Here is a 27,346-nt window from a genome sequence, read left to right as displayed (position 1 = left end):
AGGATTCAGCTTCAGCTTATTCCTTCCCATCCAGCCACTCACCGACTCCAGACACTTGGACAGGGTTTCCACAGCCAACCTTGGTGAAGATTTAAATGAGAGATAGAGCTGTGTGTCATCCGCATACTGATGACATTGCAGCCCAAATCTCCTGATGATTTCTCCCAGCGGCTTTATATAGATGTTAAAGAGCATTGGAGAAAGGATAGAACCCTGTGGCACCCCACAAGTGAGGGGCCAGAGATCTGAAACCTCCTCCTCCAATGCTACTCTTTGGTATCTCCCAGAGAGGAAGGAATGGAACCACTGCAATACAGTGCCCCCAATACCTAATCTCTGCAGGCGGTCCAAGAGGATAGCATGGTCAACGGTATCAAAAGCTGCTGAGAGATCGAGGAGGACAAGGAAGATGCCTTCGCCTCTATCCCACGCCCTTCTCATATCATCTACCAAGGCGACCAAGGCTGTTTCAGTCCCATGTCCCGGTCTGAAGCCTGACTGAAATGGATCCAGATAATCCGTTTCTTCCAAGTGTGCTTGCAACTGTTTAGCCACCACCCGCTCAACTGCCTTGCCTAAGAATGGCACATTTGAGACTGGGCGAAAGTTGTTCAAATCTTGAGGGTCCAAGGAGGGCTTTTTTAAGATTGGTTTTATTATCGCTTCCTTGAGCACTGATGGCATTATTCCCTCTTCAAGCGATGCATTTACCATCAGCTTGATCCTCTCTCCCAGTCGATCTTTGCAGCTCATAATGAGCCACGAAGGGCAAGGATCCAGTAAGCAGGTGGTCGGCCTTAGAGTTGAGAGCACCTTGTCCACTTCATCAGAAGGAAGAAGCTGGAACCGATCCCACGCCACCGAAGCAACACTGTTCACCTCTGGCTCACTCTCTGTATCCACAGTGTACGGAATATTGCTTTTGTCTTAGACAGTAATGGCTCTCATATCACCTTCAACCCTCTTGAAACTGCTGTGTGTACAACCTAAGCTTTTATCTAAGGAAACCCATATAACAATATGCCACACTGTGTTCCTGAAGGGTGTGAAGGGTTTCCAATGGGGGCCCATTGTCAAAGGAGTGTTCCTAATTAGTCTTCATTATATTAAAGTGTATCCAATAGGGTGCCTTCCAGATCCGATTGGACTACAATTCCCTTCATTCCTTATAAGCCATGCTAGTGGGGCTGATGGGGGTTGTAGTCCAACAACATTTGGACAGCACCACATTGGCTACCCTGCCTTAAAGAATCAAATGTGATCTTGTCTAGAGTTGTTGCCCCACTTTTATTCCATTCTGAACATGATAATCTTTTCACTTAACAAAAGAGGCTTCCTATTGATATCAAGTACCCCGATGACAGTACAAAAACAACTTTTTCAAAATTATGTGGTCAATATGCTGTAATTATTTAGTCACTTCAGTTTGTCACATGGCAATCTGCTTAACATTTTGAGTACAAAATTAAGTTTGCCTCTGTTATAAAGGACTTGCAACATGATCCTAAGCATGCTTCTGCAGAAGTACGTCCTGGTAGTAAGTTCAATGAAACTGAATCCCTAGTAAATATGCTGACTTTGCAGATTAAAAACTCCAGGAATATTTTAATGATGCTGAAGAACTCTTAAGCATGTTGGAGGGGAGAGGGGTGACAAAGGAGGTAGGTTGCTTGTCTGCCACAGTCTGCCGTGAGTCGTGGCAGAGAACAGCACAAGAGATGAAAATGCAATCAAACTTCTAAGTCAAAGAAATGTCTAGCAAGCAATCTACTAGAAAGGTGTTCTGTGCAAATATTTTTATATAGATACCAACCAAAGATATGGTATGCTGTATGTAAGAGGATGGATTATTATATTATTAGCTTATGTATAATGATGTAAGCTCCTTTCAAACAGTACCTTGGACATATTCTCTAGAAGCACATAGGTTGTTTGTTCAGATCTTCACATGGGTATCACAGGTTGGAGTTGATGGGCTTGTTAAGAACATAAGAAAGGCCTGTTGGATCAGGCCAATGGCCAGACTAGTCCTGCATCCTGTTCTCACAGTGGCCAACCTGATGCTTATGGGAAGCCTGCAAGCAGGACCTGAGTGCAAGAGTGCTCTCCCCTCCTGCAGTTCCCAGCAACTGATATTCAGAAGGATGTTGCGTCTGATCGTGGAGGCAGAGCATAGCCATCATGGGTGGCAGCCATTGATAGCCTTATCCTCCATGTATTTGTCTCATCCTCTTTTAAAGCCATCCAAGTTGGGGCCCATCACGCTTCCTGTGGGACTGACATTGGGATTGGAGTCAGTGAGTGCAGTCCTGCTTCCTTTCCATCATGTGTTCAATCAACATGTGGAGAACACTGTGTGAAATTGGCTACAGTCAATATAATATCTGTCTGACAGAGCTTTGCAAAAGTGCTTTGACTATCAAAGTATGTTGCAACAAATAAAGAGTTCAGTTGTTACTCAGCTTGGAGTTGTTAACACTAAAATGTTTCTCTCCCTTCTTCCTCTGTTTTTCCAGTACTTTATGGGCAAGATGGCCTCCATGCATTATGTGAAAAGAAGTATTGTGGACGGGGAAGTAAGTGTGTTGTGAACAAGGTGACTGATATGCCTGAATGTAGATGCATAGAGGATTGCAAGCCCAGTTACATGCCAGTGTGTGGATCTGATGGCAAATTCTATGAAAATCACTGCGAACTTCATCGGGCTTCATGCTTGCAAAGGAAGAAAATCTATATTATTCACAGTAAAGACTGCTTCTTCAAAGGTAGGACTTTTTCTGTGATAAATCTAAGTCTGGAGGATTTATGTCACTTACTTTCGCTCTTCAGATCATGTGCTGTGTTAAATTCTATAGCAAATAAACATTCAAAAGATTATATAAAAATAGATATTAAGTCCACAACTCTTATTAAAAGTAATTGATATATGAACTAGTAGCCAGTTAATTTATCTGCAAATATTGTAATCTAAGCATATTTCAGTACCTAGCAGATTTCCAGTGAAGCAACGTTTTCTTTTGTTATTAATCTATGAAGCTTTTGAACAAAATAGTTGAATGAAGATAATTAGTGCTTAATGGTTGGAAAAGAGCAGTAAGTGCCAGCTACTCTTAGGAATTTATTTTACATAGATCAGAGAAGTATAATTGCATTGCCTCTAAAGACACCAAATATGTAAAGATAGCTTTAATTTTTTCATAATGTTGCAATCTTTTGTACTCTACAGAGTGCTTTTTTCCCCAAGTAAGGCATTCAAAGCAAAAAGAAAATAAAATGGATTAATTCCTTATACAGCCACACTAAGAGTTGACTTACATGAGAAGCAGGACACAGCAAAACACTCTCCAGTGGCCAGAATTCTTTTTCTAAATGGCCTTTTAAAACTGTGTGCTGTCCCCCGCCACATGTGCACTGTTAGCATGTCAGCAATCAATCCTGAGAGGCATGCCCTGCCAGCATGGTAACGGCTTACAGAAAAGGACCAAATGCATTGGTAAACAGCTATTATGATGTCTTTTTCCCCTACTAAAAAGCAGTCATGGGGGGCATTAAATAAAGGTGATGGTAATGTGGAGTTAACTCTCCAGGAGAGTGTCATTTCTCTTATTTAAATATCCCTTCCATAAAGCTGCTATTAGCTGCAGAAAATTTAAAAAACCTATTGTGCTCATCTCCCCCAACCCCACTTCTGTGGCTACTAGCAGCTTCGTGATTTAATTCAATACATGGTGAATAAGAAAGGGTTAAACTCTCCTCTGCCAACCCTTGTAGATGCTTTTAAGCAAAGAAAAAGACATTGAGGGGTCTGATAATGGATATCATGGATCACATCTAGTTTGGCCCAATCACCACTAGAAGTATGAAGGAGCAGAGCCTGGTTAGATTATGTTGTCTGAATTAGTTTAGCTGGACCTGTAAAAGGCAATTCAGTCTGATCCAAAGCTTTATGGTTCAGTGTGTGAACAACAGTGGTCGCATAGTCACCTCAAGCTCTTAGATCAACACAATTGCTTCTCCTCTTCAAAAACTTTGAAACCTGAACATCAGGCCCCTTCTAACAACAGTCCCAAATGAAGGGACTGGGTTTTGATAGAAAACGAAGCCCTATAGGGGTGTGCTGTTTGCTTGTAAACCCTACGCATGAGCGAGGACAAGCATGCTAAATTCTGATCCCTGTATCATCATCCTCGCCACCCTGCAACTCATGGATGGCAAATGTGCATAATGGGAAGTTCCCTCAACTTGTGGAGGCTCACAACATGATTTAGAACCACCATTTTGCAAGGTTAGGAATGCATGCCATGGGTACACATTGAATTGTCCTTTACCTTGGAACACTAATGGACTTTTGGCTACATGTATCATTTTTTTGCAGAATCTTTAATGTTCTAAATTGTGAAATATACTATTTGATCTATTTAAACCTTGTTGCATTTCAGTCCCCTTTTCAGTCCTCATGAGAATCAAAACTTAGCTTCCCAAGACAAAATCAATGAAAAAATTAGTGTGTACTATACAGATTTCTCACCAACAAACTCTCCCTCTCCCCTTCCCACTCTCTAACAAACATGAAAGTGTTAGTAGAACAATTTAGTGCGTTCCCAAAGTATTTCACTTTCACAACACTGATCATTTGGTGACATTAAAACAATGCCATACTTCACTAGTTTTCTGCACAAGCTATGAAGCTATGTACAAAAGGAATAAGTTAGGGCTTCCAGTTAAATAAACATGAAACGTCAGGCTTATTCACATGGGAGCATTTCTTCATAGCATATTCACTGCTTTTACCACCATAATATATTTGCAAGGTCCACACGTCATGCTCAATAGTAGCTTCAAATCCATTGTTTTTCATTCACACAAGTAGGCATTCCTCTGGGAAGGATTAGTGTTGCTGTTTCCTTCTAATTTTACCCTCTAATTTTACATTTTTACTCCCTCCAGTTGCCCAGTTACTGGGCATGTGCAAATATTTTTGCCCTGCACAGTATTTATTTTTATTTATTTGATTTCTGTCCTGCCCTTCCTCCCAGTAGGAGCCCACTCCCTCCTGCCCTACTGCTTCCTGAAGTTTGGTGGTTAAAAAGAAGTGGGGTCATCTGCCCCTCCCCTTTCTCCACTGCCCTTTGCTTCTTCTGAGTTAATTTTCCCTGCTGGAAAAACAAACCAATATAATATTGATAAATATCAATATCCATATTTTGGGAAAATATCATCAATATCTTTCAAAATATCGACATCAATATTTCAAGAAAATATCAATAATATCAATATTTTTGAGTTGACTTTTTTTTTAAAAAAATCCACTTTAGAGTTTTTAGGGGGTAAATGGAAACCTGGTACAGATATGTTACTTCAAAAATTCTCTCCACAAATATAGAGAATATGAGAAAGAATGATAAAATCCAATGGCAATTCTCATCACTAGTTACAAGGTGTGAAGGAAGTTTACTTGGGGAGAAAGGGAGGAAAGAAGGAAGGGTTGCACCAAACTGTAAAGGGGGGAGGGCAGCGCAGTCGAAAGTTGCTAGATAAACCACTGGAAACAAAATTGAATTAATGGGAGAGTTAGTGGGTGGAGAAAAAGGAATAGTTGAAAGTGACAATTCACCTGCCCATTAAAACCATCGAAGCAAATGGTCTTCAAGGATGTGTGGAGTGGAGTAGAGCAGTATTGTTCTAAACTTTTCATATCAGTGGATTGGGTTAGTATAGATTTCCGGGGGGAAACTGTGTGATAGCGTCTGTTTGACAGTAACGTCATGTGGACCATGGGAATTAAAAGGAGATTTGAGTTGCACCAAACACACACTAAACCACTGTGGAGATGAGCCCTTCAAAAGCAGAGCAGTGTTTAGGATTTATTGACTGAATGAGTGAATGAGTGCATTTTAGGGATCTGAGATGCCTATTAGAAATTATGACAACTGATAAAATAATAACAGGTTGTATCCAATGTTGCTCACTCAGTAAATTTTGACGTGCAGTGGAACCCCCTTCCCTCTCCCCTGCAGCCCCCCCTCAAAATGTGATCCAGAGGGTAGGGGACTCTCTTGAGAAGATTTGGGGGGTGCAGGTAGAGGAAGGGGAAGTCCCACTGCATGAATGGAACTCTGTTTGCACAATATTGAATACAACATCTTAAACAACCCATTTAGTTTTGTTAGGCCCCATCATTAAAATGTCTTAAGAACTAGACAAAGGCTGCATATTATTATCACCAGGAAGCTAATAATACATTCAACAACATGCTCAGTAATCTTCAAAAAACTCCAAATGTATTTGTATTGTAAATGACATTTGCCATTCGTAAGACTCAACACAATGTTACATATGTATATGTGAATTCCCACATGTGTATACCAACCCCTGAGAGTGTAGCAGAACCTTCTGCTGGAATTAAACCCACACGTCACTTTTATGCGTGTATAACCTTACCCTTAATCCCAACAAAGCACACAAAGAGTAAAATAAAGTTTGGTGTATTGAAAGAGGAAACAGGAAAAATTAAGCATTTACAGTTAAAATTAATGCGAGCAGCATCTAACTTTACCCCAATCATTCACCCCCTAACACTATATATAGAATAAAGACACATAAGGTTTATTACTAGAAAGAGTTAACATCATACATGCCGAAGCAGCTATGCAGCCTGTACTCAAGAAGCCATTACTAACTTATGTAGAACAAAGACAGGAAGAGAAGGGAGGAATGGGAAGAACAAAGCCTGAAGAAACAACAAACACTTCAGAGGATCAACAGATGAAACTTGCAACATGTGTTGGTGCCAGAGCTTGGAAAAGTTACTTTTTTGAACTACAACTCCCATCAGCCCAATCCAGTGGCCATGCTGGCTGGGGCTGATGGGAGTTGTAGTTCAAAAAAGTAACTTTTCCAAGCTCTGGTTGGTGCTTTACTCCCAACAATCAGGACCAACAAGACATAGCTGGTAAATGTGTGTGCGTGTGTGCATGTGTGTAAGCAGTAATTTCTGCAACAGGGACTGCAGGGACCCCTTCTGAACCAAGGTATGACTCTTCTAGGTGCTACCTATTTGTAGAACTGTACTGCTTAAGTGCCCACTGTTTCTTTTCAAGGAAGGAGGAGGGAACCTCATAGGCTCCACCTGTGTGACCTCAGAAGCTCCACCCACATGACCTCATACGTGCCCCACCAGGTTTAGGTTCCACCAGTCTCCACTGTTTAGAGGTAGTCTGAATTAGGGCTGTGCAACCAATTTGAACGAATCCCAAATTCCAAACTTAATTGGATCAATTTTGGAAAAAGCAAATTTTAAAAGTGTCTAACACAAAACCCCTTGGACTGACCTGTCTGCAATTTGGTATGGTTAACTCCTTTTGGAGGAGCTACCATTTCCCCACTGCACATATGTGAAAAAGCAAGAAAGATACAGCAACTTTACTTTTTAAAAAATGTTTTTTTTAAAAACAACACACTTCAAAGGTGGCTAATACAAAACCCAATGAATTTACTTGTCTGAAATTTGGTAGGGTTAATTACCTCTTGAGGGGTCACGGTGTCTCCAAATTCCATGCACCTATGTGAAAAAACCAAAAAGTTATGGCAATTTTTGTTTTCCAATATAAGTCAATGGGAGGGCCGAAGTTTCAGATTTCTCATTTCATGATTCACATTCAGGATCTGAACTGAATTAGGTCCAAATCAATCCAAACCAAATTAGGGCCTGAATCCAAATTGCCAAATGGGATCCAAACCAAAGAGGGAGGCCTTGCACTGCTCTAGTCTGAATTGCTATGGTCTACTTGGGTTTGTTAAATCCTTCATTAAGGATTGCTACCAGTTGCTACATTCACAATAAATAAGATGCAGCAAGACAAAATATTAAGCATAAAATTACTAAATGTTAGTATTTAAAGCTGTAACCCTATAGAAATACTCTTATTAGTAAATCTCATGGGATTCACTGAGACTACCAAGCAAACATGCATAGGATTGGGCTGTACATTTGTGACCCATTGAAAAGACTCCAAGTCAGAACATAGGCGGTAATGCAAATTGGAATGTATATGTGGTATGGCAATATATTGGGCAGGGTGGGAGATTAATCAACATTGAGGTTTATAACCACAAACTGGTAACATGCTTGCACTCTTTCATTAAATGGTAGAATATAGTGATAATTGAGACCGGAATGTTCCTTTTTTTTAATATTTGGATATTTGTACAAAGTAGTCTTGCTACTGCCAGCATGTTATGTGTGCCATAGCAAGGAGTAAGAAGGTGCCAGTGGAGGACTGACTCATGTAAGCAAGTCCCCTAATTTCAGTACACAGATTTCTTTGTTGAACTTGTCAAAATGATTGAAAGGCTGGGAAGCTACTGAGGCAGAAGAAGGAAAGAAAGCCAAACCTGTCAGATGATATTATTAAAAGTTCACAGATGTCTGTCTGAAAGTTATTATTTCCAAAACAAAATGAACATGCAGATTTGATGTACAAAATATAAATATTGGTGTTCCTTTGTCTATCATCCCCTTTTCAACATAACATTTGATTGCCAGACAACATTTATTGTAGTTTATTTTTATTGCTGTTGCAGTAAAATGAAGAGGAAGTATTATTGCCTGTCATTTTGATGTGATTACACTGAGTAATCCATTTCTGGCTATCACTACATGCTCAGTTACACAAGTTTAAGACCAACTGAAATCAATAGAGTTTTAAGCATGCATTAACTAGGCGTAGGAAAGTAGCCGAAGGCTTTCCCACATTTACATGGATCCATAATATATCCATTGTTGTCTTTCCTATTATACCAAAATGCCCATTGACCCTACTCACATAAAGAAAAAGAGAAAAGAAGTGACAGTCCATTTCTGAGGGGTAAAATAAATCTGAACAAATAAATCTCTCGCATAATAAAAATTACTTCACTGACTGCTTATTTAAAATATGCTGGTGATTTGTGCCTTTCTCAATATAAAAACAAGAATCTCTGATCAGCATGGCAATATATTTTTTTTCTATAGCGATTCTCCATCATTCTATTGTTTTACACACACACACACACACACACACACACACACACACACACACACACACACACACACACACACACACACACACACACACACACACACACACACACACACACACACACACACACACACACACACACACACACACACACACACACACACACACACACACACACACACACACACACACACACACACACACACACACACACACACACACACACACCCCACCCCAATCTGGTCTGTGGAAGGAAGAGCAGTGGGGGAAATTCCATTGCACAAATGGAAGGGGTTGCATAACTAGAAATGACTTACAGAGCAATCCAACTCATGGGAAGCCAGCAGGAGGGGTGCTAGTGGAGGAGCCGGCAGAAGGTCTGCAGCATCTAATTGCTGTTCAGGAGCCTCCAGGCTGGCTAAACGTGGGCTCAGCTGGGAGCTGCACATGGGGACCAGAAAGTAAAAGCTGGCTCTCACGAATATCCCTACCAGGGAATAAGCAAGCTTTACAAACTTCCATTGCAATTATTTTCTTAGACTAACCTTTTTCTAGCATAACTTTGGCCCAAATGGGGCCGGCAGGAGCACTCCGAATGGGAGATGGATGTTGCATAATTTTCCCCCTCAGCCCCTCCTCCAACAAGCCCCCAGAACACCCCTTTTTGGGGCCTTATGCCACTTTGACCAGCACCCTTTCCGCCAGGCTGGGCTTCCCTGGCGGACCCCGGCAGAGCCGGCAGAGTCCCAGCTCCGCTGTGGCTGAGCCAGGGTAACGGGCTTCTGCCAGTGGAGCCCAGTTGAGCCAGGATCTTGCCAACACAACCAGAGTTCCACCATATCCAACCCGGCGTAAATGCAAGTTGGATTGCACTCTTTATTGAAATCAACCCTATTTCCTTATTTCTGCCTACTTAATGCCCTCTTATTTGTTATATCACTGTACTAACTTTGACACCTTTTGTGTAATTGATGGGAGTTGCAGCTAGAGGAAGAAGCAATGGGAATGTTTGGAGTCATGTAACATAGTAGGAGACCTTTTGGGGTGACTGACGATGGGAGGCACAAAGGTTTCAGAAGAACATAAAGGCATAAATATAGGATGGAAGCTCCTCTTGGGAGCTTAAAAGATAGACATGGAATTTGTCTTTATCATGTGGAACGAATGGAAAACCAGTGAAGAACCTGGAGATTGTTGGATCTGAATGATATGAATGTTTTGAGAAGTGCATATGTCTTGATAGATGTAGAAGGGACTAAGGGATGTCAACAGTGGCCAGAGAGGAGACGGTTGCTGTAGCCAAGGTGGGAGAAGAACATAGGAGCCCTGCTGGATCAGACCAATGGCTCATCTAATCAAGTATCCTGCTCTCACAGTGGCCAACTAGAGCATAAATTGATCAAAGAACTTTTGTTCTTTTCTTTCTCTCTCTCCCTTCACATACTATAACTGAAATTAGTTCATTATGTTCTTGTGAAGCTTTGACTTTGCCCTTTAAAAATTAACTCTAGTTGCAATAGAGATTCAAGCCATTCTCTGGCATTAGTTTTAAATTAATCTTTTACCTCCCCATTTAATTAAAAATATTTAACAATGATTTTTTTAAAAAAAGAATTAAATCATGTCTAAAATTATTGTTTACATCCTCTATCTATTCATGGAGGAGCATGAATGCTCTTGGCTTTTCCTCCACTGCATATAGAAAAAGGACAGCAACTTCACTTATCAGACATCGTTTATTCCTTTGAAAAATGGTCAATTAGAAATGCAATTATCTGATTATAGCTTGGTTTTATGAAATTTAATGTCCCCCCCACCATTAGCTGAAGTTAGTATATGCCATTTATTCATGACTGTAATTATCTGGATATTTTGGATTCCCTGTAAGTTAACCCCAGCTGAAAAAGTGGACGCAGCAAATAAATAAATGTATAAATCAGGGAAGGGACACAAAAACAAAGGCTTTCAACAGCACCTTCTCACAGCAGGTGTAACAGCCAGAATCCTGTTGTCAAAGGAACTTCCTATGGCTTCCTTTACCTGCCTCATCTCCTAGCCCTAACATTTTGCCCAGCATGCAAGAAGCTGGATGGGATCTATGAGTGCAGCACCAGAGTGTGGTGTGGTGTGGTGTGGTTGGGCAGGGTGGGAGCCATCCCCATGATGTGCTGCTGCCTGAACAAACTGGCTCACTTTGCCTTGGGGGGGGGCTCCCTCTGAAGCTAGTTTCTGCATTTGGGAGGAAGCATTTGGGAGGAAGCCACTCATTGGGACCAATGGGGGATGTCCTCCCAATGCAAATTAGCAGCTTCAGAAAGGGGTTTTTCCTCAGGATCCAAGCAGTGAAGAAAAATGTTAAAAATATCACTGTAATTGACCTTCAACAAACTTGAGGTTTTTTTGTTGTTGTTGGCAGAGACCTTTGGCTAGCAACTCAGTTGTAAACAAAAATTTCATATCTTGCATTACCAAAGGGCTGAAGAGCCAGCTATAATGGGCTCTGCTCACTGACTCACACCTGATGACTGACATGTCAAGGCAAAAACCAAACTCCCCACTCTCACTGATGGGGATTTGCAGAGCAGCAGGACTGTCGCCACATCCACAGACCTGCTGTTCATAGCAGCCATGGAGGAGGGAGGGAGAAGACAATTGGGCCCAAATTAGACCCAATGCTATGGCACGATGACATTGAGACAAGTTCCGGATCCAGATCCTGGGTCAGCTCAGCCCCACTAACTCCCTACCAGCAGAACACCTTCTGCTGTCTATTGATGGCAGGCAGCCCACTAAGAATGCTCCTGCCCACCCATATGTTTGATGGGGGAGTGGCACACTGATGCTTATGATGCAATAGCCAGTGGGAGGGTGGCTCTGATGGGAGGCTGGGGGGAGGGACACCTCTACCTCATCCAACAGCCCTCCGCCCTCCAGCCTGTGTGGACCAAGTCACAAAGCAAATGTTTCTTCCTCTGAGGGAGCAGCAAAGAAAATTTTGGCTGAGATCTATCCTTATAAATGTGAGGCCATGCCTTTAACATAACATCAGTATGTGTGTGCGTGTGAGCGAGCGAGAGCGAGCGAGAGAGCGCACTTTGTTTGGGTCTCAGTGTAAGAGGCTAAAGACCTTCTATTGCTGCTCAGACTAGGGAAGAAAGGGTTTAACAGTCTCATCTAGGTGGCCACTTATGCATTGCCTACCCCCCCGAAAAGGACAAAAGGGGATGCAGATCTGCATAAAACATGCATATGCTTATTTATGAGTATAGATGCAAATTTAAACATAATGACTAAAGTTTAAATAGAAATACAATGCATCCCACCACAGTGGAGAAGACTGAGACTAGGTGAGCTGTATGCCTGCTCAGTCTGCTGTCCAGATGCTAAGTGCTGATGGACCACTTCAAGGCCCCTGCTTTCCCTTCTTACGGCTCTTTAGCTTTAATCAAGGCTTGGACCAGGCAGCCTTTTCTAATAGAACAATGTTTCAAAATGGTGAACCAGGGACTGCTAATGGATCTCAGTCCACTTTTAGGTGTGCTTGGTGTCACAGCCCCCCCATTGCCACCTCACTCACCTAACCTGCACCCTAGCCATGCCAGAGCTTTTTGCATCAGAGTATTTTGAAGGGAGCTGCAACCTGCTATGACACTGGGGAAGAACAATAGCAAAAAATGCTGCCTGAATATTCCTGGTTCCATATGGACACAGTCTACTTTCTGTGCCTGTGCTATGGGGTGTTCACACCTGCAGCCATTCAGATGTTGTTGGCCTCCAGTTCCCATCAATGCCAGACAGCACTGAGCGTTGGTCACAGATGATGGGAATTGTAATCCAGTAGCAGCACCTGGAAGGGCACAGGTTTCCCACCCCCACTGTACTAGATCTGAGTGTGATTTTATTTTAAGAATATTCTGTATAATATTCTGTATAACTATATAAGCACACCTAAAAGTGGACTGAGATCCATTAGCGGTCCCTGGTTCACCATTTTGAAACATTGCACACACACACACACACACACACACGCACGCACACACACACACACGCACGCACGCACACACACACACACACACACACACACACACACACGCACACACACACACACACACACACACACACTGATGTTATGTTAAAGGCATGGCCTCACATTTATAAGGATAGATCTCAGCCAAAATTTTCTTTGCTGCTCCCTCAGAGGAAGAAACATTTGCTTTGTGACTTGGTCCACACAGGTGTGAGTCAGTGAGCAGAGCCCATTATAGCTGGCTCTTCAGCCCTTTGGTAATGCAAGATATGAATTTTTTGTTTACAACTGAGTTGCTAGCCAAAGGTCTCTGGCAACAAAAAAAAAACCCTCAAGTTTGTTGAAGGTCAATTACAGTGATATTTTTAACATTTTTCTTCACGCTTGGATCCTGAGGAAAAACCCCTTTCTGAAGCTGCCAATTTGCATTGGGAGGACATCCCCCATTGGTCCCAATGAGTGGCTTCCTCCCAAATGCAGAAACTAGCTTCAGAGGGACCCCCCCCCAAGGAGGGAGAGGAAAGAATTAAATTCCCCACCATGCCTGATCTAATTATCAACCCCCAACCTGTCTGATGTAATTTCCATCTTTCTAAAAAACAAACAAAAAAACCCACCTTCGTATTAACTGCAAAGACGCATTTAATCCCACATCTAGTTGGGCCCTGAGTAGCTCTTGCCTTTTTGTAATTTTTGATGTTGATGATGATCATTGGTAGCTAAGATTTATACATGCAGCTTGTCAGATTCCAAGTAAGAAGCGATTAGCAGTTGACTCATGTGTTCATTTATATCGTCCCTGAAACAACAAAGATCCATTTTGAAGAGTCATTTCCATCTGAAAAGAACAAGCAAACCTATACAGAGAGCCCAGAAATAATGAGATGATTCAAGTTTTTACATTCTAATGTGCTTGCTAAACTGTTGCTCAGAATGAATGGAGTTAATTCTTTATCTTTATGGTAACATGAACTCACCCAACTCAGAAAAGTGCTTTGAAAGTCTTGAATTCACTATTATTTTTTTTAAAAAAATGGAAAGGTGTTAATGAACCATTTCTTCATGCATTGCATTAGCACTTCAAATGGAAGTGAAACTCGCTACATAGGAAGTGGAAAATAAAAATGATAGATGCAAGACGAGGCAGGAGCTCACACTTCCCAATTGGTGTTTCTTTGTTCCACTATGTAGTGCTCTCATGAGATGCAAAGTCTGTAATTTTTAGAGATGGGCAACATTCGAATAGCACACTTGATACAGAGCCCTATATGGGCAGCCATTTCCCCCCTCCCAAATGTCCTTAGGACAACAAATAACAAGGATTTTGTTGTTCAGTAAAGTAAAAACATAGAGATAGCCCTCTTTTAAAAGAAAGAATAGTAAAATTCTTAAAATTCAGCATCTGTCCCCTTCTAGCAGGGGATTAATGGTGTTAAGTAGTTTTGCATTTGAGTTCTTTTGCAATCCAAAGGCTGATTATCACCTATAACAGGGATAGTCAATGTGGTACCCTCCAGATGTTGTTGGGCTACAGCTCCCATCATTTCTGACCATTGACCATGGTGGCTCCTAACATTTGGAGGACACCAAGTTGACTACCCCAACCTATAGAGTCCTAAATGGTTTGGGACCTTGTTATGCACTGCAGGTAATATCTCAGGTTCTGCTCCATTTTCTGCCATCTTTGGAAGTGCCTTTGGTAGGGACACAAGAACAGCCCTTGGGAGCAGCACCCACATTATGAAACTGTCTCCTGAAAGAGCTTAAACTGGCCCCTTTACTCTTGAGTTTTAGGAGGTCAGCACTAAAGAGAAGTTCTTCTACTTTCTCATAATAATATCATTTCATAAAAGGAGTCATCTAATGAAGATAAATGGTAGAGGATTCAGGACAGACAAGAAGAAGTACTTTTTCACACAATACATACTTACATTATGGAATTCACTACCACAGGATGAAGTGATGGCTACTAACTTAGTTGGTTTCAAAAGGGAATTCATGGAGGCTAACGCTATTGGTGACTATTGTCACTATATTGCTTCCAGGATCAGAGGGAGTATGCCTCCGAAATTCGATGCTGGGAAGCAACAGCAAGAGAGTGCAATTGCGCTCATGTCCTGCTTCTGGGCTTTCCAAAGGGATTTGGTTTCTGGTTGGTCACTGTGGGAAATGGGAAGCTGGGCTCAATAGTCTTTTGTCTGGGTCCAGAAGGGTGGTTCTTGTGTTTTCTATCCCACCAATATGACTGATATGTTGTATGTATAACTGCCTTATTCTTTTTAGTGTATTCTTGTATTTTTCATCTGGAAATTGCTTTGGAAGCCATTTGGGGGAGGGGCAAAAGGTGGGGTAGACATTTTCTAAAATAAAAGCAAATGTAATAGAGTGACAGGCAGCAGATCTCCAGGGTTTCAGACAGGGGTATTTCCCAGCCCTACCTGTAGATGACAGAGACTGAACTTTGGACTTTCTGCATGCAAAGCATGCACTCTGCAACTGAGCTCCAGGCCTGGCAGACCCACATGCGAGCGTTTCTCATGTTATCCTGATGGATGGGTAGGAGAAGAATTACAGCAATTACCATGTTGCTGGAATAATGCAAGAATTCATGCTTGTTTGTATCTGGGTGTAGAAAGAAAACAACAACAACATTAACAACTACCTGTGACATAACCTAAAAGAGCAGTCCAGACATTGTGAAGGAGGAAAGGAATATACTAGAAGAGTGCTTGCTATCTTCCAGGTGTGATTTAATTGCCTACCAGCAAATTCAGGTTGTGTAACTAAAGCGGATTTGGCACTTTTGCACCACAAAATTGCTAATAATAATAATAATAATAATAATAATAAAAACAGAAGGTAGTATTCAATGCTAGTCCTACTCTGAGTAGATCTATTGATGTTAATACCCATGGCTAACTTAGGTTCATTAATTTCAATGGATCTACTCTGAGTAGAACTTGGGCCCCATCTTCACTATACATTTAAAGCAGTATTATACCACAAGACTGTCATGGCTTGCCCCAAATAATCCGGGGAACTATAGTTTGTTAAGGGCACTGTGAGTTGCTAGGAGACCCTTATTCCCTCCACAAAGCTACAGTTCTCAGAGTTGTTTCATCAATTTTCCTAGGAAACCTATGGAATTGTAGCTCTTCCTTGGGAGAAGCCATAACTGTTTAAAGTGGTATGATACTATTTTAAATATATAGTGCTGATGCGGCCTTAGATTAATACAACCAGACTTTTGGAGTAAGGGAAGTGATGGGAAAATGCCTTTAAGAGGGTGGGATAACAATTGCTTAACATGATGTCACATAACTTCCCTGCAAACAAATCAGAATGAATAGTCAGTTGACAGCTGACATTTCTAATTAACCTCCCTGCAAACTTTGTGTAAACAAATCAGGATTAATGCTAATAAACAGTTCAACCAGAAGTGACTAAAGAAAGAATTACAGGTCCTACCTGTAGCCAACAGTGGTGGTGGTCTGGAAACATGCATCAGCTCCTGATTTTGTAGTGAAGAGATTTCTTTTTAGGAACAGACTTCTTTTTTTGCTTTCCTAGTTTTATATTCTATATCTACATCTCAAAGTACACATGAGGTCTCTTCAGTTTTCAGCATGTTTTGCTATCTGACGGGCAAGACTCAGAAGAATACCGCTGTCTACCACAAGTGACCACAAGCAGATTATCTTGGGGGAAAGGAAGCTGCCTTGAGAGCCTTTGGCCGAAAGGCGGGGAATAAATAAAATTTAATAATAATAATATAATGTTCAAGCACCTGTGATCTCTACCTAATGTAATATAACCTACAGTGTAACAGCACTGTAAGTTCAACAAATGTCACTAGTGTTTTCCACAGAGAATGAAGGGAGGACTTTCTGTAACCATTGCAGCCTCCCATTCATTAAGGCTGATGAGCAAATTGGGCAGGGATTCTAATTAGTCCATTATCAATGTATAATCATATCACATAGATCACTGTCAGGAGACTGACACCATTAACTGGGCATCAAGAGAATTAATATAACCAATTCTAATCTTCTAAGTTATTTTATACCTGTTTCAATGGATGTAGACATGGCAGAAAATATCCTTATTACATTCATCTGGGACTGCTTAATGGAAAGAACTGCAATGGGATTATTCCATTGCAATGAACAGACTTGAGAATAATTCCTTCAACATTTGTCTTTCCTGTAGCAATACTTGGCTGGCAAAACCTCTTCCTCTGCTGTATGGCCTAAAGAGATATATACCATACAGGCATCATCTCAGCACAAGTGGACTGCAGTTCTACTGCTGAAAGGAAATGTGCTTGTTCTTATGTGTGACATTAGCAAGGTCATAGTCGAGGATTTCTTAAGGATATAGGACTATAGTGTTGATATTTAACTTATTATAAACTCAAGAATACATTGTTCCTATTGCAATGGGTGCCCATTTAACATTCCTGTCTGAATGTTTGGAGAGTTTATTCCCCCACATCTCTTAAATGAGGTGTCAGACCCTTGGCCTCTCAATTGTGGAGTGCCACAGGGTTCTATCCTCTCCCCCATGCTATTCAACATCTGCTGGGGGCCATCATCAGGAGATTTGGGCTGAAATGTCACCAATATGCGGATGACACTCAGCTCTATCTCTCGTTTAAGTCCTCACCAGAGTTGGCTGTGGAGACCATGTCCAAGTGCCTGGAATCCGTAAGTGGATGGATGGGAAGGAATAGGCTGAAACTAAACCCCGACAAGACCGAGGTGTTGCTCGTGGGAGATAAGGGAAGGTTGGGAGATATAGACCTGGTGTTCGATGGAGTAAGATTACCCCTGAAAGACCAGGTCCGCAGCCTTGGGGTCATCCTTGACTCCCAGCTGTCCATGGAGGCTCAGGTTTTGGCAGTGAGCCGGGCAGCTTGGTATCAATTACATCTGATATGAAGGCTGCAACCCTACCTTCCTGCTCATTTGCTCTCACTGGTGATACATGCCCTGGTTTCCTCCCGCTTAGACTACTGTAATGCGCTCTATGTGGGGTTACCCTTGAAAACGGTCCGGAAACTACAGCTGGTACAGAATGCGGCGGCACGTTTGAGTAAAAACAGCCGTCACCGTGATCATATTACTCCGGTGTTAATAGATCTACACTGGCTACCAGTTGTTTACCGGGCCCAATTCAAGGTGTTGGTGTTGACCTTTAAAACCATATACGGTTTCGGCCCAGTTTATCTGAAGGAACGCCTCCAGCATCACCAATCATGCCGCCTGACAAGATCAGCCACACAAGACCTTCTCTTGGTCCCACCAGTTAAAGTAGCTAGGCTGGTGCGGACCAGAGAGAGGGCATTTTCGATCGTGGCTCCCACCCTCTAGAATTCCCTCCCATTCGATCTTCGCCATGTCCCCTCCTTGTCAAGTTTCCGCCGGACCTTGAAAACCTGGCTGTTCAGGCAGGCCTATGGGATTTCTGGGGTGGGTTAGTCTGTTAATTGTTGTTACTAACTGGTGTTTAAATTAATTATCGATTACGGTCCTTTTTTGGTTTTTATATTGTATTTTACTGTATTATGTATGTCGCCTAGAGTGGCCGTTCATTCGGCCAGATAGGCAACTCAAAAATAAAATTTTTTTTTATTATTATTATTATTATTATTATTATAAATGCACTATTTCTTAAAAGTACATGTCCTAGAAATGTGCAAGAAAAAGTCTTTTTGCATTAAGCAAATCTCTACTTTACTGGCTATTTTAAAAAGAAGAGGTCAGCTCCAGTTATTTGCCCACATGTGACACCGTATGTATGGGAGATTTCCTTACAAATGCTCTATGTCAGGCCTACTCCAGCTGACCTATCAAACCAGTCCTATAGAACAAGTTGTTTGTTTATTAAAATATTTCTAAGCTGCCTTATATCAGATTATCTTAGTGTAGGGTATATAGCACATAAACAACAATTCAGCATATTCACAGCTTCATTCAAACATAATTAATTAGCAATAAAGCCTAAGACACTGAGAAGGCAGACAATACAATGGTCAATAGGCCCCAAATGCCTGAGTGAACAAAAGGTTTTAACCTGGCACTGAAACAAAACCACAGTAGGTGCCCAGGTGGACCTCCAAGGGGAAGGTGGTCCACAACTTGGGGTGTCATGGTGGAAAAGGTCCTCTCCCATGTCTATGTAATATATAGCACTCAAAAGTGAGGTACAGAGAAGAGACTCCACTGCAAATCTTAATGTTCAGACAGGATGGGAGACGTATTCATTCAAATATTTAGGGATCAACCCATTAAGGGCTGTACAAGTCATAACTAGCACCTTGAAAATGGACAAAAAGCATATTGACCCATTCAGTACAGTTCCCTTAGAACAGGTGTTATATGGTTCTTACAAGACATTTCACTTAGCAGTCTAGCCACCACATTCTGCATTAGCTGAAGCTTCAGTATTGTATACAAGGGCAACTCCATGTAGAATTCATTTCAGAAATCCAATAAGGAAATTACTAAAACATGAAATACTGTGGGCAGATTATTCCTCTCCAAGATTGGCCATAGCTGGCAGGCCAATCAAAGCTGGCTGAAAGCATTCTGTGCAACTAAGGGACCTTGAGCTCCCAGTGGCAAAATTGGATGTAAGAGCACTCCTAGACTACACACCTCCCCATTCAGTGGAAGTGCACCCCATTTAGAACTTGGACCTGAGCTATATTCAACTACCTTTTACTCGGAGTTGTTGTTGTTATGTGCCTTCAAGTTGACTACAACTTATGGCAACCCTATGAGTCAGCGACCTCACGGTCTGGTGTTTCAGCTTTGACCATTCTGCCTTGGGTGCCCCTGCTAGGAGTCTAGCCTCTTGGTCTAGACTCCTGACAGCATTTCTCTCAGCTTCTTCGACACTCTCAAAGCCCCTCACTCCTAGGTGTGCATCCTAGACCACTCGCTGGATCATCACCTTGTAGTGGTGAGTGGGCTTGCGTGTTCCAATGAACCCTGTGAGCGATGCCGTCAGGAGTCATGTACTCCCACCAGAGTCACCCATAGTGGTAAGGTCAAGGGAGAGGAAACAGACAAAGAACGATCCAAGAAAGTCCTCAATGGCAGAACAGGCGGAGGATAACAATGTGTATGTTACAACGGCTGTGAAGGAGGATGAAGGCTGCAGCAGATAAAAGACTTCCAATCATTGTGGTATCAATGACATTGGATCAAAGCTTTTTTCTGTCAAGATTGTGTGTTGATCGTTGTGTGTCAATCTACCCACATAAAACAAATTCACGCACAGGTGTCTTCCAACCAAACCAAACCAAAAGTCCCATGGCGATCGGCGAATGGAGACGGGGGCAGGACTGTGAAATCTGGAAGCCCCTAGTCATGGACCGGCACATGGGCGGTGGATACAGACTCAGTCGTCCTGGCTCAAGGACCAAGGCAGCTGAGTAGTTCGGTAGCTGTATCCATGACTGAGCAGTCCTATTCAGGATCCACTCTGGCCACCCCGTATGGCCATTAATATTGTTCCTCAACGTAGGCTCCAAGGAAGAAAACCAAGGCGTAAAATGAACATCCATGCCCTTCAAGATTCTATTAAGCGAGCCTGCTTTCAAACAACACTCAAGAAACATCTACCGATGGAACTCCCTGAAAATGTTGAGGAACGCTGGATTAAACTGAAGACATCCATTATTGCAGCATGTGAACAAACGATTGGATACCAAACTAAGAAACATCAGGATTGGTTTGATGAGAATGATAGTGAGATTGAACATATCATAGACAAGAAAATGAAAGCCTTCCAGATATGGCAGAAAGACATTAACTGTGCTGCTAAGAAAAACATCTATGCCAGTGCAAAGGCTGAGGTACAAAGAAGAACTAGAGAATTTAAGAATGCCTGGTGGATAAAGAAAGCTCAAGAAATCCAGCACTTTGCAGATGCTCACGATACATGGGGCTTTTTTAATGCCACAAAGGCCATCTAAGGACCAACAAATTACAGTACAAATCCCTTACATTCAATGGATGGTAGCAAACTTCTTAAGGATAAAGAGTCTATTGCACTGCCCCGGAAAGAGCATTACCATGACCTCCTTAATCGTAACTCTATAGTGGCTAATGAGGTCTTCTTGCAAATTCCACAACAACAAACTAGAGACGAGCTTGCAATATCTCCTAATTTGGATGAAGTCAGTAAAGTCATCAATCAAATGAAGAAGAACAAAGCTAGTGGACCTGATGGGATTCCTGCTGAAGTCTTTAACGAAGGTGGGCCTGAACTTACACAACAACTTCTTAAGTTCATCAAAAAAAATCTGGATGAGGGAGGAGATCCCGGAAGACTTTAGGGATGCCATAATTATCACCCTTTTTAAGAAGGGTGATAGAACAGATTGTGGGAACTATTGAGGTATTTCTCTTCTTGCTACCGCAGGTAAAATCCTTGCAAGGTTCCTCACAAATTGCCTCCTACCGATCTCAGAGAATGTCCTCCCCGAATCTCAAAATGGTTTCCGCTCTTCCAGGGGGACACTGGACATGATCTTCACTGCACGACAGCTTCAAGAAAAATGCCGGCAACAGAATCGACATTTATATATGCCGTTTATTGATCTGATTAAGGCCTTTGACATTGTGAATCGATCCACTCTTTGGACCATCCTTCTGAAAACTGGATGCCCTGATAAATTTGTGAATATTTTGTGACTCCTTCATGACAACATGACAGCAACAATTTTGGACAATGGCTTTCAGAGCGATCCATTCTGAGTCAGATCAGGCGTAAAACAGAGATGCGTCATAGCTCCTATCTTATTTGATAACTTCCTACTGGTGTGGAAATCATATATTGAACAGATGGAAAGCTTTTTAATCTCAGTAGGCTGAAAGCAAAAAGTAAGGTAATGTCAACCTCTGTCGTAGAACTTCAATATGCTGATGATAATGTAGTCTCTGCACATTCAGAGAAAGATCTTCAAACTATCCTAAATGTCTTCACAGAAGCATATGGAAAGCTTGGGCTCTCACTTAATATTAAAAAAACCAAAGTGCTTCATCAACAGATGCAAACTAGTCCCTCCATAGCACCATCAATCCAGCTTAATGCTGTGACATTGGAGAATGTCGATCACTTTTCATATCTTGGCAGCCATCTCTCTGTAAAAGCTGACATCGATGCTGAAATTCAACATCGTCTGAGCTCTGTGAGTGCTGCATTCTCCCGAATGAAGCATAGAGTGTTCGAGGATCGGGACATTCTCAGGGAGACCAAAATGCTTGTTTACAAAGCCATTGTACTACCGACCGTACTGTACTCCTGTGAAACATGAACCATCTATAAATGCCACTCCCAACTTGAAAGATTCCACCAACACTGCCTCTGGAAAATTCTGCAAATTACTTGGGAAAACAGATGGGCTAATGTTAGCATTTTGGAAGAAGCAAAGACTACCAGTGTTGAAACAATGATCCTTCAACATCAACTTCGCTAGACTGGCCATGTTGTTCGAATGCCTAATCACCATCTTCCAAAGCAGCTACTTTACTCTCAACTTAAGGATGGAAAATGGAACATTGGTGGACAGCAAAAAAGGTTTAAAGATGTTCTGAAAGCGAATCTAAAAAAATGTAACATGAACATCGACAACTGGGAAGTCTTGGCCCATGAACGTCCCAAATGGAGGTCGGCAATTATCAAAGGTGCTGTGGACTTTGAAGAAGCACGAAAACAGGGCGAATGGGACAAACGAGCTAAGCGGAAGGCATGTCAAACAAATCCTCATCGTGACCATCTTCCATCTGGAAACCTATGTCCTCACTGTGGGAGGCTATGTGGATGCAGAGTTGGCCTCCACAGTCACTTACAGACCCACTGTTAAAGACCTTATCTTGGAAGACAATCTTACCCGGCCACGAGTGATCGTCAAAGAATGAAGAATGAATGCATCCTAGAGGGGGTTAGAACTTTTTGCTTACCTAATTCCCATATCTGGGAATCACCAATCCAGGGAACTGTGGCCTTGTTATATTTCAATCTCAGTTTATTGGCTCTCATCACAGCATCCAGAAATCAATCTAGCACCTGCACAGCTTCACCTGGTTTAGATGACATAGAGAAGTAGATCTGGGTGTCATCAACATACTGATGGCATCCAACTCCAAATCCCCTCATGAACTCCTCCCAGTGGCTTCATATAGATGATAAAGAATATTGAGATGGCAGGATGGAACTCTGAGGCATTTTTTTTTAAAATCAATGTTTTCAAGCATTTACCAATTTGTACGAGAAAACCTTGCTGAAACTGTCAAAGGTGACATCACCTCATTCTCTTAAAAACCAAAAGGTGAAGCAAAGGTGTATTTTCTCTTTAATGACTACTTTTGAAAACCATTTTTTTTTTTAAAAATAATAATAATCCAGTAATGCTATTTCTGGTGAGTTTCAAATTATTTGAGACCAATAACCAGAAGCAACTCAATATTCCTGAGCCTTTCATGTGAAATGTATTGGTTGTGACAAAAGTGCAATATCCTGTGGAGCAGACTTTCAAAATCAGGAGGGTTGTCGCCTCTCTTCTTTAGTTTTAGGAGCAACGCAATTGCTGCTAGCTTTTGTGCTCAAAGACTTTTCAAAAACACATCCTTATTAAGTACTTATATGCATGATGTACAAAACCTGATGTTTATCAAGTTGCACATTACCCACAGCAAAACAGCCACTCCCATTATAGGATTCCCCTCAATCAACCTGCTATGCCTTGAGAAACATTGTGAGAACAGTGTTTCTGCTTATATGAAATTCACATTCTTTCAGTTGGTCACATTTTTATTATATAAAAGCCTACATTTTAAATTAAGTTTACAATAAAATTTCCTGAGATAATACAAGAACCATTCACCTGTGGAAGCAGAGGGATTACTGAAAACATGTCCCAATCATAGATGTACTTGGCCTTACCTGAAAAATGGATGGCCCTCATCTTCTTTCGTTTTGTTATTCCCATTACAACTGTTCACGTGAGCATTTTTACAACACCCAAAGCCAACAGAGATTTCATGATTTGATTCTTTTGGATACATTTCAATATCTGCCATCAAATTACATCACAAGAGCTGCATCTAGTCAGTCATAATGTTGTAAGGCAAGTCTTGTAGGAATACAAAGATTTCCCACAGTGACCAGTCAAGGAGTATAACTTCCTGAGTGTAAAGCTGAGCAAAAGACAGTGAGACAAAAGACTTTTGCCCCCACACCCGCCAAAGAAGAGTCGTGAGACGTGGCATTGGCTTAAATGTTATATTTAATAAATATAACATAATCCAAATTAGAATTAAAACATATCCAATCATAATTATAAATGCTTATAACCCACAGGCAGGTGAGGAATTGCACTATTCTGGTGGGGATGAAATCTTGGGCATGTATCCCAGCTGATAGCTGTGGGTTCTGTTGCAAGGATATGGGCCAATACTCCCTCCTTGCCCAGTGAACCTTGGGAGCGGCTTGCCATGCGCACTCTGGCCCTGCTGTACACGCGTTCACCCCAATGCGCATGACAATCCACAGGGGCACCCGCCAGTTATGCGCAGACCAGAGTCCTGCAAGATTCCTGAGGGGCGTCCTTACCCAATAATGCCTCAGAATACCTACCTCTCCCTCCACCAAATTCCTCACCTGCCCGAACTCAATGCCAAAACTGGCCGTCACCACACCACTCCCCTAAAAGCCAAACAAATCAACCCCACAGTATAAAGTAGGCAAAACGTGAAGGGCTCCTAAAGGCAGGGCCCAACCAAAAAATTCCTACTTGGTCCCATTGGCGACCGGCAAAGCCCATACTGGCCGAGGGAGGGAGGGTGCGAACAAACACAAGGAGAAGAGTTAGGGAGGCGGAATGGTACTAAATACTACCACTCCACTCCCCCTCCCCACTGAGTCATGACGTGGCCTCACCCTACTCCCTTACCCAGTCGGGAGTAGACCTCCGGAGCCTTCTTTTCCCATATGGGGTGAGGGCAAACCCACCCCCACTCTAAGGTGGGAACGACATTGCAGAATCACAATATTCACATTTCTGTCCAATATCTTGGGCCTGTAGTTCAGCAACTATGGAGGTGAGCTGAACATTGGTTATGTTCCATGTTTAGCTACAAAAAGGTACCTTTTCAAACAAGGCAGAACATTTCACTAAATGTGCTGTCTTCCTTTCAAAACTAGCTTATCATAAAAATATTATTGTGGAATTTTCCCATTATTCATCAGGTGTCTTTCAACCATTTTCACTAGTATCAGTTTGACAAGTGTTTTCAATCACTTTCCTTGCACCAACTCTCTTGTTGATTTGCTACTGTGAATCGAATCACATGGGTCTTCTACGCAGCCAATAAGACAAAAAGTAGGAAGTAATGTGATAATGGATGACGAAGAACTTCAGTATGCAAATTGTGTGGTTCTGAACATAGAATTAGATGCTATAGATTCACTGGAAGAAATGAACAGAAAAGGCAGGATTCTCATTTCATCAAGACCTGCAAATCTTAGGTATTCCTCACCAACTCTAGCACTTGCCAAATATGTTGTCACATACTCACTCATGAGAAACTAAAGATCCAATTACGAAGATTCTATCAACGTTTGGGGTCTACTAACTTTGACCTGGAATTGAGATTGAAACAAAGAAACTTGCTTAGGAGACTCACAGCTGGAGGAATTTAGCTCCCAGCTTTCAAATGCTCCATATGGAGAAGATGAAGTATGTAAGTGAGGACTGTGACAGAAACAGTTGTGTGGGCAAGCCACTTATAATATCTCCTCTAAAAACTCCCACATGTATAGATTTGCTATAGCTGTGGTTTTTGCAGAGCTTTGCTGGTTCTGCAGATCTTTATGCAGCACGTTATTGGTTCTCACTGTGAAACAATCCACTAAAAACAGGGGAAGTTGACCAAAATAAGTAATTTCTAGGCAAGAAGAACACAGAAGGCATACTTTAATTCTATCAGCCTTGATTTTTTTAAAGGAAAAAAGTTTGTGATTTGCAAGCTAGTGTTTGGTCACAGCTATACACAAGTGAGGAAGCACAACTGCTAAGATTCTTCTATAAATTCCTATTCCACATAGAAAGACAAATGATGTACCTGTCGTTGTTATGTGCCTTCAAGTTGATTACGACTTATGGCGACCCTATGAATCAGAGACCTCCAAGAGCATCTGTCATGGGACCACCCTGTTCAGACTTCGTGAGTTCAGGTCTGTGGCTTCCTTTATGGAATCAATCCATCTCTTGTTTGGATGTACCTGTTGAAATCTTACCATATGCTAGATACATATTTCAATTATATAAAAAATGAAAGAGCTTTTCTTCTTGGAGCAAATCCAAGTGGCTGGTGGCAAGCTGTTTCTTCATTCCTGAGATATGGGGAGTTTCCCTGCCAGCACCAAATGTTCTTGGAGGTGTCCATCATGGGTCCTGAAGTTCTGTATACCCCTGGGAGTTTTCACATGGTAAACCAGCATTACTTCTTACATCAGGCCATTGAGGAAACAAGCAGCTTACCACATGAATCTATAACATAAAGACTACCTTTAGGGAAGAAAGGAATAGCCTTATGGGGTGAGTGCAAAAATCCTGAAGAATACAGCTTCAAAGTTTGTCTAATTATGTGGTCATCAATATTAGGAGTCATTCCACAACCTTGCTCTACTGCATCTGGATTAGGGTTCATGCATTCAAGTACCTCTGATTGTTTCCACACAAACTGGCTCAACAACATCTGCATAGAAAACAGGCATATGCTTAGATTTACTACATCCAGGCAAGGCTTCTTGTATTCCCAGAATCTTCAGGAGACTCTATCAACATCTTAATAAGCCCTTCTTAGTTTATTAAAGCTTGCCAAGGGGGTATGACCAAGTGGATCCAAAGTGTGGTCAACACATCTTTGTGGGAGCGAGTGGTCCCAGCTGCCCTGAAAGAGGTGGTGATTTGACCGCTCCTGAAAAAGCCCACCCTGGACCCATTGGTTTGTAACAACTACTACCCAGTCACAAATACCCCCTTTTTAGGGAAGGTGATTGAGAGGGTTGTGGTGCAGCAATTAGAAGTACTCTTGGATGAAACAGTTTATCTTGACCCATTCCAATCTGGGTTCAGGCCTGGTTATGGGATTGAATCAGCCTTGGTTGCCCGGATGGATGACCTTTATCGGGAGAAGGACAGGGGAAGTGTGATCCTGTTATTCTTACTTGATTTCTCAGTGGCTTTTGGTACCATTGAACATAATATCCTTCTGAACTGACT

The 27,346-nt window shown here is 41.9% G+C and overlaps 1 protein-coding gene across 1 annotated transcript in view; it reads left to right on the top strand.

Annotated features, from left to right (window-relative positions):
• Window positions 1-1,948: 1,948 nt before the first annotated feature.
• The window catches only part of FSTL4 (follistatin like 4), a 404,792-nt gene continuing 379,394 nt past the window's right edge, over window positions 1,949-27,346 (top strand). The window contains exons 1-2 of the mRNA XM_061613401.1: window positions 1,949-1,961; window positions 2,517-2,765. Coding sequence (XP_061469385.1) covers window positions 1,949-1,961; window positions 2,517-2,765 — 262 coding nt within the window. The remainder of the gene's footprint in view (window positions 1,962-2,516; window positions 2,766-27,346) is intronic.

This window comes from Rhineura floridana, chromosome 3 (assembly GCF_030035675.1).
Source record: "Rhineura floridana isolate rRhiFlo1 chromosome 3, rRhiFlo1.hap2, whole genome shotgun sequence".
In the NCBI taxonomy this organism is placed as follows: domain Eukaryota; kingdom Metazoa; phylum Chordata; class Lepidosauria; order Squamata; family Rhineuridae; genus Rhineura; species Rhineura floridana.
The sequence above is the reverse complement of the archived record's forward strand: the minus strand, read 5'-3'. Positions and strand labels throughout refer to the sequence as shown.